Source organism: Haliotis asinina, chromosome 7 (assembly GCF_037392515.1).
Source record: "Haliotis asinina isolate JCU_RB_2024 chromosome 7, JCU_Hal_asi_v2, whole genome shotgun sequence".
Classification (NCBI taxonomy): domain Eukaryota; kingdom Metazoa; phylum Mollusca; class Gastropoda; order Lepetellida; family Haliotidae; genus Haliotis; species Haliotis asinina.
Genome location: NC_090286.1, coordinates 43,685,451 through 43,704,716, shown reverse-complemented (window position 1 = coordinate 43,704,716; position 19,266 = coordinate 43,685,451). Strand labels below are relative to the sequence as shown.

Sequence of the window (19,266 nt, the reverse complement as noted above, 5' to 3'; positions counted from 1 at the left end):
GGAGAGTTACTGGGTTTAGTTTTACCCCAGCTCTCAACTTTATTCCAGCAAAATCACGGCGGTGGACACCAAAATGTTTTTCACACATTGTGCCCATGTGGGGAATCGAACCCATGTTCGGTATCACGAGCGAATGCTTTAACCACTAAGATATCCCCACCGCCCAAGCTGTGTTTAGTTATAGCTAATAATCAACATCTCATATCATATGCATGAGATCCTAACTTATTTGGTCGCATCTCTCCGATACAATGTCAAAGAAAGAAAACATTCAGGAAAAACAATTTGAAACGATTTTATGTATTGTATAAATAAGATTTACAACGGGTAGCTGAATTATATTATCTCAAAAAAGAACAGTTTTTCAACTCAAGCACCCAGCAGCCATGACGTTGGGTTTGTCGACTGGAGATAAGACTGTGGAACTAATAATGCACTATTGTCGCTTCCGCTTCTTTGCTTTCCTTCTTTCACAATTACACGCAACAGTTACAAACTGGTATGTGAAGTACCACTTCTCCTCGTAAGTGGTGTTTGTTGTCCCTGTAAGAGGTAAAGGGTTGCATCTGTCCGGGTCCCTCATCAATAAACGAATCTTGTATTTTTTAGGGACACAGTTATAGATTCTAAAAAAGCACTTGTCCGTGACACACTTTGCGTCGGTGACGTAAGGAGGGAAGATTCCTTCCTTCATCCTTTTATATTCTGGTTCCATTTTGCATTCCCATGGAGGGTCTTTGTTTGTTTTTTTCACTTTATCACGGAGTTCTTTCTTCAATTGCTTTCTGCTCCTAGTGTCATGAGATCTATGTCCTTTGTTTCTACGACCACTAAGCGCTAGTTTCAGATGAAGTGTACCAAAATCGCTAAGCGAACCCCTTTTTGTCAAGTGGGGACTTCGATGTGGCAATTCATCGTCCGATACACCTCTCTTGCGTCTCATGTAATTGAACACTTGTGCTTTGTCTTCATACCTGGCTTCCTTAGCATCCTCATGTTTATTTTCAATATATTCATCCTCTTTGTCAACGTCTTCATTCTCACCGTAAATCACATCATCGTCAATATCAGCAGATGGATCGTCTCCTTGAAATTCATCTAAGTCCTCTTCATCACTATAACCATCCTCCCGGACTTTGTCAGCACTATTGGCAAGTCTTAAAGACTCTAAATCGGAGCCCATCCTCGAGCCATCAAACGATGAGCCCATTCTTTTCTGCAGTTGTTCATCTGTTAAAGGTCTGCAATAAGGTGTCCTATAGTACATAGCTCCGGGCGTTTTCCCTTTAGGGGCTTCTATTCTAGGATTTGGGTATGCAACACACGAACTCACAAGGAGAAAAAGAAACACGATGGCACAAAGAAGACGCTTCTTTACTGGAAGACGAACCTGGAACAGAAAAACAGAATGTCAAGGCCATATCACAATACGTCATCGATATAATAGTATAGTATACACAGGTAATACAGAAACCATTGCAACAACAAATTCTGAAAAATAGAAGGTAGAAATAACATCACATAACAACTGGCATATACGTGGTATTTGTGAACCAAACATTCGCACGACTTCTTAGATCTGAAAAGGGAAAACACTAAAGACATAGGGACATATATTCATGGAGTAAGCAAACAGCCTTCGAAATAATATGTACTGGACCTGAGTTAGAAAAACCTTTTCCATATCCTTCGTGTTCACATTCTGCATTAATCGAACGAAACATATATTTATGTAGACCTTAGTCTGTGGGTGTGGTCCAAACGCTTTGTCAGCTACACCTCAGACGCCTACCAGTGGATGAGTTTCCTTGTACATATTAGATCCCCTACCAAGCCTCCACATCCTCCAAGTTATTTTGAATGATCGTAGCCAACCTGTATCAAATATTAACACTGTTCTTTAATGCGGATGTTTGTCTCGGTAGGCAAGTAACTGCTCATGGAACACAACCTCGAAGTATATCTATCAGGGGCGATAACTTATGTCACCACATGTTCAAACTTTCATCCTAATCACTGAAATCAGTTGGAACAAACAGTGACTGTTTCAGCTGTTACTTTGTAGTTAGCTATTTGTCCCTACGAACCGTTTCTGCAAAATGATATCAAGGGGTTACATTTTGGCTTGACCGTTCTTGGCACTTCCGTGATCCAAAATGTCATCAGCCAGCTGTGTTATGATATATCCGTATTCACTTCCGAGATAAAGTCGATTAAAATGTCTACACGTATTCTACCCATTTCGCTAAATACATTGGACTGCTGCAAACACTCTGGTTTTGGATAATAATCCAGTCCAAAAAACTCTCTCTGACGTCGAGTCTTTATGAGCCGGACGAAATCGATGCACTGAACAAAAAGCCTTGGGTTTCTAACTTACCGGTTTGTATGTTCATTCCCAATTAGTCTTGACCATAGGTAAGCAAACATTGCAAACATACCTTTAATGTAGTCATGAAAAGTTACCTTAGCAACGTACACATATAAAACTTCATTAAACACATTAGTTCGTGGAAAGCGTTGGCGACATATCACAAAATACGACCGAGGTTCGAAGCCTGAAGTGTTCACAAAATATTTCAGGGTGACGTTGTGATCTCTAAAACAGAAACACGTACCTACCCATGTGATCATAGTTAACACAACGGTCACAGAAAGTCTTTCTAGTCAATATTAAGACAAGTGAACAGCCCTCCCAAAGTATCCTCTCATTTTGAACACCAGGCATATGACCATTCTAAGGTTATCATAATCCACAATGACGTACATACAACAAAACTTTTTTTCAAAGTCTCAGTGTTTATAATTTTCAAGTCCCAGTCGAGGCTTTTGATACTGCCAGCCTCAGATTGCTGAGCACAGCAAAACTATACACGTTTGACGATATATCTAAAAATATCCCGAGCGTTATTGATCGGACTTCACTGTGGCGATGCTGACCACTTGTTGGGCTGGGGGAGGGAAGGTTCTCTGTACGTCTAGAAACTTTTGGACACTTCAAGTTCTCAGGAATTCTTTCTTCCTATTCATTCTCAAGCATTTTTGTGTTCACATGAATTCAACTGACGGCAGTTTGATGCAGAGGTAGATTTGGGCCAAAATTAAATACAAAGCATTCTTGATTTATGATTTAGTGAGGGTGAATAACGTCATGATAGAAACTAAACTACAGATTTATTCGCGTGGACATTGATAGAAAGAGTTTATATATGAACACCTTTCTTTAGAAAAGATCAGTTGCGTCTTAAATGACTGCGATTATATACATAGTAAAGAATTTTGTTAATTCATGATTAACTGAACGTTCATGTAAGGAATCACCTGCAATTAATGACAAGCACTAATGTACCGAGTTCATTTGCCTTTTGTCAGTGTGTTATTTATTGTTTTAATCATACACATACAGGTATCGCATTAACAAAAGTGACTTTACTGTTAAAAAGACATGGCGATAGCGTTTTGCTTGCTTCGGGATATTGTTGGAAAACGACACAGAAATATACGTTTTTCAGTCTTTCAGTGATAAAATCAGACACAAGTTGAAAGTCTTCATGTCACTAATCTCAATGACGAAAACTTACAAACCTGATTTGAAACGTGCGGTCTGTTGCCTTTCCTTGCAGACTGGGCATGAGGAATTGTAGAAGGAATTATGTGAGACAGTAAACCAATGAAGGTGGGCTCAGGGCTTCGTCTCATGACAGTTAGGAAGACACACAAGGTGTTTCGTGAGGTGGTTTTCTAGCATCAGTGTCGGCAAAATCCATTCCCGAATCACGATCAGGGAAAAAACATGGTAACAGTTAGAAGTCAGAAAGTTCCCTAGAATGTCACACTTGCTGATTGTCTGAAAGTTTGCCTCGGACAACAAGTAGAGAGTCCTGGTGTTTCAGATTGAGAAGATTCTTGATTGGTGCCAACGGCGATGAACGTTGTGTCCAGTACAGGAGCTTCACAACTCTGCACTCACGTGCTCGTGGTGAAGTATGGCAGTGCCCCGATCACTGGAAAAGGAATAGATTCCATCAGTTTTGACGTGTGGGAGTGTTGCGTATGTTCATTGCCGTGTTAATGTAACCAATACGCGGTCGAAATTTTCTGATCCCAGTACTGAACTAAGACAGCTAGACACTGTGGAGTAAATTAATTTACTTCATGTCCAAATCAACTTATTGTGTATAGACGGGGTGGCGATTTCGCCCAGCTTCTGGAATGTGTTAAATTGAAATGTTCGGACAACCGCAGAACGCTATTGGACCACTGTGCACCGCTGGTCATGGATTTGACTGTAAATGATGCAGACTACACCTTAACGAAGTACATTACTGGTCGGATTTCTAAACCCGAATTATTATCAGTCGTGGTGCTGAAAGAGAAGGGGTAGAGAAGTGGAAATGGTAGTTAAACCCTATCATATGAATATAACTGAACATTATCAGGGCCTGTTCTCAGATATAGGCACCCTTGAAATTTCATCAGCCACTTCGAAACATAAATAACTCGGTTCGTAATAAGAGCAAACGGTTTGATCCTATTTATGAAAGCAATTGATAACTGATCGACAAATACCACTATCAGGCAAAGGATTTGGAGCTGAGAGTTGAATGCAGTTCAGTATAAGTGACACAACTTACAGATTAAAACGACAGCAATCGAAGAAATCTTAGTCTACGACGAAGTAACACAGTGGCTTTAATAATTCGTTAGATCAACCTCCTCAGTAGGGAATGATTTAACAAACATATTGATATTGTAATTACAATCAATCACTTCACTCTGGAAAGCAAATTACTGTATTGTGACCGACCTTTACTGAAATGGTAAAATCGGGACAGGGTCGGAAAAACATAACAACGGAGTTTATACCCGTGAAGTTGTGTGACTGGCGGGAATCGATTGCGAAATATCGATGAATGATTGAAATATTCTTTTACTTTGGTACATTTGTATGTTGTCGATAATATTGCTATATGGGGCGCATTACTCACAATAAGTAATACGATACACGTACGTTGTGATTGATATGAAATTATGAATACTGAAATATGATGTAAAATGTCGCTCTGACTTTAGAACTGGTCTAACACGGACATTCAATGAGAATATGAAACCTTAATCCAATTAATCATTGTTCATTCGGTTATTTCATTTGTGAAACAGCGAATGTTTATGTCTCGATACGTCTTGGGGAAAACCTGACACGGTTTCTGAAAGTGAATGAATGGGTTGGGAAACCCACTATAAACAATGGTAGTTTCTGCTAATCTTACTATGAAGACAAACAGAACAAATGACTGAACAAGTTCTCCTACAGGACGAATGAATCGAGTAGTGTGTCAGTGCTGGGCTATAAATAACGCTTTTACGGCGCTTCCCTAACTCTTAGTTGGTTATGTTTGTCGGTTGTACAACCTACTTCTGAGCTGCGCATTTTGTGCTTTAAATGATCAGATTTCATTATTCTCATTAACTGTAATTATATTGTGCTCTTAGATAATCATTGACTTATATAGTCAACGTACATACATGTTTATCACAGTATACATGTTGACTGATGCTGACCAACTTGACATACATAGTGTATAATTCTTGCAGAACAAATCAATATTTGGACAAATATGTAATATTCATACACACTAGTTAAGAAACCGTTTGGAATATTAATGTCAATATACCATGCAGTATCAAATGTATTAATAGATTAGGCGGTTGATAGTAACAATTTCAATTTTTACGTATCCGCAGTGATTTAATGAAAAAATAACCTAAATATGCAACCCAAAATGACATTTTAAAAGCTAGGATATGGAAAACAATAAGTAGCATGTACAACCCTATCTTGTCAGCATGCTATGACAATTTAGCAAGCACCTCCTCGACCCACCCCCATGCCTGCCCTTATCACTACCACTACATCTAAATACCCGCCATCATTAATTAATTCAACATAATGATCGACAATAAGCGTTGCAAGACAACTATCCTCGACGAAAAGAGACCCGTGTCGTCTACGATTCATCCCAAAGTACAAGCAGTTTTAAAGCGAAAATAGACACCTCCACAAAGTCGCTTCGTCAGATTTAAAGGGGCAGGTATTTCAGAGGCGACCCAGCGCAGTGCGATCGCCGATCTCGTGCGCTGCGTAACGGAGGGTAGAACAGAGCTCTAGAATGAAGCGTCTTATCATAATCATCAGCCACAATGGATATGTGTTCATGATTGTGAAATGAAGTCCTCTATATCCCCAGCGTTTATGCTTACAACAAATTTACTATGTTCATGGCATTTCTCTGTTCCGTGTTCATATGTCAGCAGGGATTAAAGATATATTTCGCCCCAAGGTCATTCTGTTGATTCGGTGGTAGGTACAAACTGTATCATGCGTGTATCATTCAAGGCATCCGTGAACTTAGAAGGTTTTGCAATCTGCTTAAAATTCACATATGATGTGACTCAACTTGGTCTGTGTTCAAACAGTATGCATGAGCGAAAGTACAGACAAAACAACTAACCTGCAGACAGCACTGGGGAACAGATCTTGACAAACTTTGCACTTCCATAATCGAGCCGAGTATATGTATCCTTCTTGATGTAAAGACTTAGCTAGTAACAAACAGCACTAATGAGGTGACGATCCGCCTCATTACTAATACCCTTACTAAAACAACACAATGTCAAGTGACGGGAATCTGGGGACACTTAATGAACAATGCCAAGACAATCAATCAGCTGATTGATCTCAAATCAACTCTTTAAGCAACGTGTGAACGCTTGGGTCGCCTTAATACACAGCACGTGGAAAACCGCTCACGTGCCAAACTGTCAGATCTGAATCATGCCCATTGCTTTGATATGTACAGTTCAACTTTATATTCGTCTCACTCGTCTCTGCAATCATTTCTTGACTTGGAAGTCAAATTTTGATTTCGTGAGATTCCCTTTAAAAAATATTTGTCAATTCGGCAACAGTTGAAAATCATATTTACTTTTTTAAACCCAATGGTATTCAGCATATCGGACTACTCAGCGTGGTTTATGGTGAATACCGAGGATAACCATTCTCCTATTACCGTGTTTGTTAAGGAGGCGTGGGTGATCCACAACGACGTTTTTAAACACTCCAGCGTAAATTAGCAGATGTCAATACTTTACCAAATAACCAGGGAATTTCCATGAACAGGTTTGAGTTCAAGGAGTCTATAATTATATACACTAAGGATTGTTTTTCAAAAGTATGTAAATATAATGCTGACTTAATGTTACATGTTTGTAAACAAGTTCTATTTATAACCTAAGAAATCATGTGAGATATACCACAACATACACAGGAGTCTACTGCTTGGAAACACGTGTCAATCAAATATATAGAAAATGTATGACAGGTGTGCTCCTTGAGAATACTGACAACGTCAACAGTGTCTTGGAAATGTATGTAAATTCTCCAGCTATCAGCACAGTTTACATCATAAAACCGCACACTCGAAAAACAGAACGTGACAGGATGTGTCATTTGTCGCATTCTTGACATGAAATTTACAAAAAATATACACAGAAAGGAAAACATACCTTATTCTTCACGGAACACATTTAAAATCCACTTGAAACAATCGTATAATCCCCACTCGACAACGTTAATGAAATCTGTGTACCCCGCATGCTATCCCCCTGTCGCCAATGACAGCGGTCGTAATTTCTTAACCGGCAAATAAATCCATGAAGTGAACAAGATAATATATCCAGGTGATTGACATAACATTAAATCCACCACAAGACACCTGTCACATGCAATCCACTCGGAAGGTACTCCGTTCACAAGTTGCATTCAAAAATCCCAGGTAAAATCGGGCCGTTGCTCTGTGTGCTGTCTCAGCGTATCGTTGCTGCCTGTGTACTGCCTTCCCTTATCCACACTACAGTGTATAAATCGGGGTGCGACTTACTAGAGGGACCGAGAGCGGCACAAGGTATCATCGTATGGTGTCAGTTCTGCTCCATTTACTGTTGCTGAAATCCACCATTCCGCTTACGATGAGGCCCACTGGGTACAGATTCAAGGCTTGGAAACTTCCACAAGTACCCGGGGTGCTCTTACCCATTTTAAATTACATATTGAGTCCAGACGTCGGGATGGAAACTGCCTTGGCCACCCGGTCCTTCGCCATTAAGATAATTCGGAAAAACCGCCCATAAGGTAACTCAGGTTGGCAATCAGGACAGCTCTGTTATCAAGCCACACCCAATGTCCGTTTCAGTATACATGTAGATTTATATCCTTGTAAAGTTTTCTTTTCTCCATGCGTCTGTCCCAGCGTCTCAATCTCCCGTCTCCTTGTGTTAATTCAACGTTATGTAACTAACCACGTCGCATACACGACTGTCCGTTGAGTTTCCCCTCCACAAAATGTCTATCATAGCTCGCAGTCTATCAAAGTCTGCATTATCGTGTATGTATTGCGAATCTTGTCTCCACTGATAAGGCGAGGATCACCCATTGTCATGTTAATTGTATGGATGTCTGTGTTCGAGAACGCAAAGCCACTATGCGACATCTTATGGTTGGGAATTGCTGACATTCCAGAGCAGTCAGTGGGGCGGAGGGGTTTGAATTCTGCGTTCTGGCGCAATTGTTACTACTGTGCAGTTTTCTCTGTGTGTGTAATGTTAGTGGTCATGGGTGGATGACCTCACTGACGCAACAAATAACTTTCATATCAAAATGACAGGCAAAGAGATAGTGTTTAACCAGCGTGGTTTTTGTTCTCGTAAAGACCAGCAGAGACGCGCCATTCTACGAAATGTTTTGTCCTTTTACTCAACAGTGTAAATGTGTATTATGACGCCAACAATCATATTTTCAAACTAATGTGACACTTACGTTCTTATATTACTACCAAGTATACGACAACCTCTTTCAAAAGGGTTTCTCGGCATGGTGAGCGCGTATTCAAGTTATTAACATTTCTTATCGAATTAGGATACTTAGAGTTATCCCCCCTCGTTTTCTCATTTTCATCACTACGCTTGTGTAGTTCAATTCAGTTCTGACTTTATAATATCATTTCCTTCAGCATGGAGCATGTAATTATTTTTTTATTCATTCTTTTCAAGAAAGGATGTCATTGAACATCTTTTTCAAAATGCCATCCGCTCACCATGTGTCCTGGCCGAACACACCCATTGGGTCACTGACAAGAATATTAATATAGGGTCAAGGTCGGCGTTAGCCACACGCGCTATTAACCTTCGAGGCACTACTTATAGGACGGTTATAATCTAGTAAATATCACTGTCTTGCAACAAGGTCTAAAAACGTAGCTGACATCTGTTGAAAGGGAAGCAATTATTTAGTTGAATAGAAAAGATGAAAAACATTTTTTATATTATCAATAAAACAGATTATTATTATAAAAGATCCGAGGTAAATATCCTTATTTGGAACAGAGTCTTCAAGTCAGATTCTGAATTATGACTGAAGACAACGAGCGTATGTTCTCATTAAAATACGTTGGTGTTATCGACGTGAAATCTAACGGCGCAAACTACCGTCAGTCGAATGTCCCGCCAAAGGAATTACGTCACCGTCACGTCACGTCGTGGATATACATATCAAGGTCGTCATGGTAACTTAAAAATCGTTACAACATGTTTGTGATAATGAGCAGAAAATAACAACAACATGTAAGTCAATTAATTCCAATCCACGCACTGTGCCCAAGTTACATGCGATCACTAAAAGTCTTACCCAGACTGTTAAACTAACGTCTCCATTAAAAGTCGAGTCGCTCTGCGAATGTCTCATGACTTACAATGGATTAAGAGACTGTTTCCCTTGTAACTTTTCTGTCAATGTCTGGTAACGACCGAGGGTCAGCATGGGAGATGACCGCATGTTAAAGCTTCCTACTTTATCTGAAATGTCATAATAGCTGAACTGTGACCTTCGCTTGTTTTTGCTTGATCTGGACATTGTCATTTAATTCACATGAGTCCCGGAGCACAGTGTGTGGACCGGTGCAAGTGTACGTACAGACTGGGAATCTGGTATAATACTGTACTTTAATGACCCAACACATAATATATAAGTACATTTCTAAGTACAGATTATGGATCATGTGCTCAAAAACTCTCGAATGACAGCGACAAAACAATCTCTTCGTTATTAATCAACCGTCGGATTTCGACTACACGATGCATATTTATCACTCACTTTCAAATGTTATATATTAGCTTCAGAGAGTGAGTTTCATTTTACGTTGCTCTTAGCAACATTCCATCAATAACACACAGGTAATCAGAAATGGACTTCGCACATTGTACCCATGTGTGGAATCGAACCCGAGTCTCCAGCATGGCGATATGATGTTAGATGTCAAGGAGTACAGTGAGTATTGCCTGCTACAGTGGCACCGGCCATAAACACACGGAAAGGCAAAGTAAGTGTCGAATTGAGAACACGGTAACACATGATGCATATGAAAATGGACTGAAATCATACGTCATATGGCACCCAGGCGTCAAAAACTTAATTTCATGGGAAATAGGGGAAAATGACTTTTCATGCAATGCAGTATTGATTAATAAAACCAGCTCTTGAAAGACAAAAGTTATGCAGATTTAAACTGTGTTTAAAATTAATATTTGAAAGTTGACTTAACATAAACATGGCATCATATAAAATACATCCTGAACGATTTCTCCACTCGTGTATACTTCTAAAAAGAACACGTGATGAAAAAAGATACTATTAGATACACACATATATAACCCCGCTATTAAACCAAGACCCCTGCAACAGTAGTTCTAAAGCCAACATTCCAAATTCTATCTCCAACAGCGTCTGCATATTGTGATCCGAAAGCGATATGAGCACATTCACCGCGCTTAGAGAGAGGGCTCTGACACCCCCTTCTTATCATCAAAAATATATTTCAGTTCATCATTTATTTTGTGAAAATGACTTACAATGACAATGTAAAAAACCTGATAATTAAATGGCTTTTATCTGAATGGACCAAATTAGTAACACATCTATGAATTGTGTAAAAGTATGTGACACTGCATGAACATTGTATTCGTACACTTCATGATATGTACTGAACAGCAAAAGAAACGGACGTTTAAAAAAATGAAATCATAAGCGTTCGTGTTTATGTCTTCCATTTAAATAATTAACACAAAAATAGTGTTGCGTTTCTTTTGCTAGTCAATATATGTCCCACCCACCAGAATGTATTTTGTCAATGTCCACTGATTAGAACATGCTTGCCATAAAAGGTGACTATGCTTGTCGTAAGAGGCGACTAACGGGATCGGGTGGTCAGACTAGCTGACTTGGTTGACACATGTCATCGGTTCCCCATTGCGCAGATCGATGCTCATGTTGTTGATCACTGGATTGTCTGGTCCAGACTCGATTATTTACAGACCGTCGCCATATAGCTGGAATATTGCTTAGTGCGACGTAAAACTAAACTCACTCACTCACTCACTGATTAGATCAGTTAAATACTAGACACGTTATGATTCTACATGTTCAGGAAGAAGTATGCGAGGTATCAATTTCTTAACCAACCATTTATTATAGGTCTTAGATTAACATTGCAAGGATTGAGTCATATTCCCAATTCGGTGAGACACATCCCTTCCTCAAACCTCAGTACCCGATTTAAATGACAGTGCGGCAGTTATCTGGTTACCGCTCCCATCCAAGATACGACTGGAACGTAACTAGTCACAAGTATTTCGATATAGCTCAATGTGTATGTCATGCTTTGACATGATCCTGCTTCAATAATATATTTTACTAATTGAACCGTGATACTGACAGATAATTCAATATTGACATATCCCTGTTACAGCATTGGTACAGCATAGTACGCTATCTCGAGTAATTGCTTTCAAGATATCATTGACTGAGGCTATTTAGAAGAGATGGATTGTGCTTCTCAAAAGACATATTTATGCTATAAATACTGCCTCTCACAGTAAATGTTGACTTGACCCTCACCGGACTTAGGTCGGGAGGGTGCGAGAGACGGGTACGTATAGAAAGAGACAGAATGGATGCCGGCTGAAATATACTAATGCACGTGGTTTGTAGAGAGACCCAGTAACAGCAATCTACGTGACAGGTACGGTCAAAGATTGTGACATAATGTTACGTTGTGGTATGATATATTGTTATGGCATGCCTACAAGTTCATCCCTCACCAACACACGTCGTTACCGTTAACATAACGTGTTTATTTTGTTGCCATACACTGTTCCTAAATAATTCATTATTGTCCGCCCTCTGACACATACAGATTGGGCCTTTAAGGTACACTCTTGTGTTGTGTAGTGACAGATGAATAGTCCTCGTCATTGTATACAGAATCAAATGTTTATCATCATCATCATCATCATCGTCGTCGTCGTCCGTCATAATCATCATCATCATCATCATACCTAATACGTATCTGCATTCCGCCCTCATACTGGAGCATTTGTTTCTGCCTAAACTGTGAAACGGGAGTATAGTGTTTCCAAACAGGGCAATGGTGTTTGGCTCAGAAGCCAAATAGGCGTTATGGGATAGTTAAAGTCTCCCGAAAAAAGACAAGTTTGTTAGTGAAAATGGAATGTGTGGGCTGAAGAGCAATTGATATAATTGTTTCCCAACGCCGCCTAAAATACATTTTAAACAAGGGGGCACTTTCACCTCCAGGTTACAAAATTTCATTGATGACATCTTTACCCTCCCCGTCTTCTCCTCCCCCCCTCCCCCACATCACTTGACGTCACGATGTATCCCACAGAACAAACAGGTTTTTTTTATATATATAACTAGGTATTGATTACAGTAAACACCAATACACAGTGTCAGCCAATCGAGGTCACATACGAGTTGACGGGCAGCATGAAAACCTAACCGGGCATGAAATAACGCGACACTGAAAGCATGCTTAATCCAGCCTTCAAGCACTGAAGTGGACGCTAACAAATATGACACAGGTCAGGTCAAAAGACTTCTTGGTCACATACCTTCTGACCATATATCTATACACATATAAGTCTATCACAAATATGATATTTGGTACGTACCACATATATACGAAAAACAGCATACTGACCCCACATCAGGTAAACAGTGTCCAGACAAGGCCACGACCCCAGAGTCAACAATAGTATACACTGTCCAGTATATCTACCAGTATATCACCCCCTGTTCACAACACCGAGGAATGGAACTGAAGCGAGACACCGCTAAATGCAATCACTCTGTTGATAATGACACTGGTCTTCTGGCAATACAACACTAGCGTTAGGGCTATCAACAGAGAATTGTCTATCAATTACAGCTGATAACATGCTATGACGGCTATGTACAACATGGGAAAGATATGTACATACATCTTGGTTGGATATACCCTTATACCAGACCTACACATGTAGTTAATGTGTAGTTCACTGCCAAACTCTTTTGTGTTTGAAACATAATGGTCTTGCTCTGACACTGGGAATACGCTGTGCTTGTGAGGTTTTTATCTGTCCTTTGATACACTGACGACGTCTCACATGTGATGTGTTTTAAACCATATGCAGATTGGTTCATGGAGTGCTCCCTGCTCACGAGATATACCATGTAAGGCCACTGCTTGTCACTACCATTGTGTTAGCAAAGGGCCTGCATTGACTCGGACACATGTTTAACATATACACAACTCTAAACACATGAATGTCATATTAACGACATCTAACCTATGCGAACTGACATGAATCGGAGGAACACAAAAAGGTGTTTTATACGAATATAATATGCTCAAGGCATCCTTAATATATAAACAATAACAATCACAATGCCAACTTCAAGCCATATATCATTTTCAGACTGCATTGTTCTCAAAGTGGCTATTGAAATCTAAGCATAAAACACAAATAAATCCTTCATTGAAGACATCTTGGGTATCAAAAAATGCGTTAATGGTAGCATTCTCCGGGGTTTCTTTACACAAATAAGGTAAAGAGTATTCCATGCAATTTGTCGAAGATCATAAATCTTAGACGCCATGACCATGAATAAATGATCATGACAATATTGTTGTTACCACATACAGCTTTGGATGGCACCTCAGTTCTCACCTTCAAGACGAGCATAAGCATGTCTTGTTATTAAGCTTGATAAGAACCAAAACAGGGGACTATTTAAGGCAAAGTCATAACCCCTAGATGATCCAAGCACAGTGTACTTAATGTGCCTCTTGACTTCTAAAATAGGTAGGCATGGTTAGACGAGATGCTTCGTTTATGCTTGTGCAATCAGCGTGAAAACATTTGTCTTCCAATTTCATATATGCTATCACAGAGGTTAAAACGATCGAAAGGAGGTTTCTCTTAACGCTTGTGTCATGAATATGTTTCTGGGGTTGGATAACTAAGTCAACATTTGTCGCGACACTTCTCTTTACGTCAAAGGCTGGAAAGCACTCGAGCAGTTGGACCTAGGCACATCTTTCAAAAACCTTACAAACGGGATGTGATAGAACGTCACCAGCACAGTCGGAAAACTGGCTTCTACACGTCATTAAACACTGACCCATATTAGGGTCTCGAGAAATTCAATAAGAATGTACTACCGCTGGTTTGAGTAGTTTAGAAATGCAACTTTAAAAGCCCGGGGCAAATTCATTATGAATTTGACATGTCAAAAATGATCTATATATCACTTTATGCGTAAAGTTGTAATTGCTTGCGAAGTGCAAACTTTTTAGATATTTGACATTAGTATGAACTATTTGGAACATATATTTCTGTCGAGGTCCTAATTTACCTAGAATTTATACAAATCACACACGAGTTATTCATAAGGAATTTCCACAGTACAATATGCCATTGTGTAAAGTATGTCTTGCTGCACTTCGTGTAAACATATTATGTCCAACCTAGAGAGTAGGCTGTCAAAAAACGTTTCAACAAACACGGTTTGGACAAAAGATATGAATAAAATGATCATCCAAGTAAGGTTGTAACATTATGTGTCATATGAACATACCATTATCACCGAATGTTTCACTCTCTCTGTGAGGTGGCCTAGGGTGAAAGCGTTCGCTCGCAACGCCTAAGATATGATTCCCCACATAGAAACAATATGTGAGGCCCATTTCTGGTGTCTCCAGCTGGAATATTGCTAAAATCGGCGTAAATCTAAAGTCACTGACTCACTCACTGACTTCACCACCCCACCCCCACCCCCTCATTTTAAGGTGCTTTATGATTATGTTAGAAGTACACGGTCGAGGTTCTGTTCAACCATTTGCCATAGGCAAATTTAAAACTTATGGGAATACTTGCTGCTTGTTTACCTTTGCTGAATCATTAGGCACTGATACTGCTAAGTCATCTCAATCACGTCCCCTGTCACGATAGAGATAACACAAACGAGGGCGTCAGACCAAGATGTTATCGGATGTTACTGTAAGTAAGATACCCGAATAATAAGGTCTACCGCTGTGTGGACTCTCTGTATGAACAGGGATGTGTGGCAGCCTGGTGGTTGAAGCGTTCGCTCGTCACGCCAAAGGCCCGAGTTTGATTCCACATATGGGTACCATATGTAAGCCCCATGTCTTGTGTCACACGCCGTGATATTGCTGGAATGTTGCAAAAAATCTACGCAAAAATATACTAACTCACTCTCTCATCCTGAATGAACTAACCGGGAATCTATACGGTATATACGAGGAAATATAACCCTATGGTCATTTATTAATCAACTGATTATTAATATATCACTCTGAACTTTGTATTTTGCTTGTTTGGTTTTTGTGGTAAAACCATAGGGCATAAACAATCACCCTGCACTACACCTAAGTGCATAAACAATGTTACAGATATAGCAAATATCTTCACTAACAATTACAACCGATTCAAGCATTAACACAGAGACACTGAATCATTTCATAGCAGGGCAGTGATCAAGAGGAGCACATATACTTAATTATGTGACTTATTATGTACCCCAACGCAGTCAGGAGGCACTAACAACTGTATTTTGACATCTCAGTATCAACTAGACGATCACGTACCTGGCTAACCCTAAGGGAAGAAGAAGGGGAAAGTTATAGACCTGTATTAAGTGTTGTTATTCCTTTCATACAACATACACAGATATATTTTTCAAGTGCAAAACATCATTGCAATAAACCTCAGTTATGTCAGCTATGCATGAATTAAAAGAGATGGAATGTATGCTTATGACGTCTTCAGTCAAAATGTGTGTCATTAAGTTTTACATAAATGAAAAAATGATCCTCCCTTTGTAACATGGTGTATAATCGGGTACAACAGCACGTGTATAATTCATGTGGTGATTGCAAAGCATGTTACTCCTTTGAATCACTGTGTGACGGAACGTGACTCTGTGGCACTGTGCATCATGTTACGGATGGAATGTCGTGCGCACAACAATCGCCACTTCTCTATCCCAGTTATTGTCGTTATGAAAAAGAAACAGTTACGGTAATAAAAGGAACTGTGGGCTAGCCACGCTGCCAATGCGTCCGCTCGTCACGCCGAAGTTCCGTGTTCGATACCACATCGGTATAATGTGTGAAACCCATTCTCCGGGCGTGATATTGCTAGAACACTGCTAGAGTGTAGGAAAAATAAACTCACTCACTAAAATAATTCAATATAGTCAGATACACCGTATTTGACATCATTCTATGAACATGACAGAGACGAACAGGATATGTTATACACTGTATGACTTGTTAATTTTCACCAAAGTGTTGTTCTTTTCACAAGCCTTGTGTGTAAGGGGTTTCCTTATAGCACGAAGACACGCGATCACTTCGAAATAACCCAACGTCTCTCAGGTTGTGCATGAGCAGGGGTCAGGAAGAGGAAAACTGTCCTATCACGTTGCCCAATAGTAATTGTGGTGATTATTATGCCTGAGCAGGTAGCGTATAATCCATCTGTATTGTCCTCAAACACCTCAGCAATCCTCAAGGAATATGACTTTCACGACACATCCCCAGTATCAGCTCATCAAATATTTGGAAGTAAGGTGTATGATTTCAATCGGTGACCACGAAAGCCTACTTGTGATGTATAGAGACATATTTGTCGTGATGAAACATGCACCCACCGATGTGGATGTCCACAGTGTTTGTTGTGGCTGAGTCAGTTAACATTTCAGCTAACAAGAACTGCCTGTTATATAAATTTGGAGAAAAGAAGCTGTCCGTTAACAATTGAGCTAACAAGTACCATCATTTCTTTAACCTTGGAAATTTGAACTGAACTGACTTTTTCAATAACTTCGAGTCAAGGGGAAATGACCATTTTGTCCTCGTCACCTGTCCGATAACAACTGAACTTACACGGACAACGTTTCTTTAAACGCGAAGATTTGAACTAAACTGGCTCTTCTTTATAACTTTGAAAATATGGGGACATGATTATTTGGATCCCTCATTTAACATTTCAGCTTACAAGAACTGTCTTTGGAGAAAAGAGACATATTTTATATCCTCGTCACCTGTCCGTTAACATTTGAGCTAACAAGGACTAACTTTTCTTTAAACGTGGATATTTGACTTAAACCAATTGGGGCATGCTATTTGGTTAACATTTTAACTAACAAGAGTTAACGTGTCTTTTAATTTTGAGATTTGGACTTTAATGGACAGCCTATTCTTTCACCTTGGATGAAAGGAGACACGATTATTTGACGTTCTGTTTTGAAAAACATGATACCCTATTGCTAATCTGATAACCTGTGTATACATGGATTTTCCGGCGCTTCAGTATGGTTACTGATAAGCTGAAGGTGGGAGTGAAGCCCGAAGTAAGCAACGTGGTGGACATTTACACTAGCTGATATGAGCCAATACGCATTGGAACATCCTAGTATTCACATATCCTCGACCAGGTGTTCCTGATGCGACTAGGGGAGGTAACTTGAACGAAATACGTATCCACTCTGTAAAGTGATCACTCAATACATTGATCCTAACATTAGCAGGACTATTCAGTGGACGCCATGGTGCTGAAAGTTCAAGCACAAATACAGAAAATTTCGATTCAGGTTCACATAATTTGAAATATATTATGCACTGCAACATACAAAAAGAGGTTCTTGATATCTAAATACCTTGAAACACTCATAAAACAACGAACAGTTTAAATACTTGAATTCGAAACGTTTCGATCTACCATAGGTCTCTCCCATAAAAATCCAAGTTCGTCATTCATTCACAAAGGTCCGAATAGTTATTTCTGCTTCTTAAATGTCTAGGGGATACTTCTACGTGAGCTTCGGGCTTATCTTTCCAATCGATTCAGTCATATTGACATGAAACTTTCGCCCAAAGTACCAACCTCTATAACCACTTAATTAAAGCACTGAATCCCCTTCCCTTTAATACAGGCGAGACGGACTCACTCAAGAATCGTGACTTTTAGATCTTGACAAAACGACGGGCATTTCAGCCCTAGGAGACTCTTTCAATATTATAGAGCTCAACGAAGGCAAGATTTCCATTTTCTTGCAATTAATGGAAAACTGTCGTCCGTATTGGTCTACGTAGCACTCAAAAGATGGACAAGATAAGCTTAGCTTTCAAATCTAATCCTATCATCAACATACGTCCCTATTAAAATGGTAAAAATATTGGATTTGGATTATCATTTGTCCGATCGCGGCGGTGAGGCTCACTCCTCTCCACACCGTCGGGACGAAAGAAGTGTGTCTAGCTTTAGGCTCAAAGTTAAGTAAGCCGGCGCAAACAAGACCCGCTTCTTGTAATATCAAAAGTCAGGGTTTGAAACTTCAGGGAAATTCACATTCATGATTTAATTTTCATTGTGGTATGTCAATGTTATCTAATGAAATGGAGACAGACGGGCTAGCGAGACGGTAAAATAAATAATGACAACTGAAATATGTGTAAATTTTATGACAGATCTTGGGGCTATCTTGGTACAGTCGAGCGAGACAAATTGTAATGATTGTTAAACAAGACCAGAATATGCTGTGGCATCATCCCGCTGTTATTGATCCTAAGCTACTTGAGATAGAAGAAAACGCAAACACCGACGACTCAGATAGCTATGATACCATAGCACTTGCCGTTTCCTGCTATCCAAGTCTGTTCTGACGTGACCAGATTGGCCATGTCAAATCTGCATTCATGGGAAAGTTGTTTTATAATTAGATTTGTTTACGTGGGCTACATGGGGAATATTTTGGGTAATACAGGGTCGATCACAATCTAATGC

General features: G+C 39.7%; 1 protein-coding gene across 8 annotated transcripts in view; it reads right to left on the bottom strand.

Moving 5' to 3' along the window:
• Positions 1–279: 279 nt before the first annotated feature.
• Positions 280–19,266, bottom strand: part of LOC137291536 (uncharacterized) — a 57,673-nt gene continuing 38,686 nt past the window's right edge. For 4 of the 8 annotated variants that reach the window (XM_067822905.1, XM_067822906.1, XM_067822907.1 and 1 more), the window contains 2 exons: positions 3,586–4,004; positions 280–1,390 (listed from right to left, as the gene is read on the bottom strand). In XM_067822905.1, the coding sequence (XP_067679006.1) occupies positions 437–1,390; positions 3,586–3,699 (1,068 nt within the window). In that variant the 5' untranslated portion in view covers positions 3,700–4,004 and the 3' untranslated portion in view covers positions 280–436. Of the gene's footprint in view, positions 1,391–3,585; positions 4,005–7,566; positions 8,571–19,266 lie in introns of those variants that run through there. The other 4 variants (XM_067822909.1, XM_067822910.1, XM_067822904.1 and 1 more) reach the window with 3 other exon arrangements.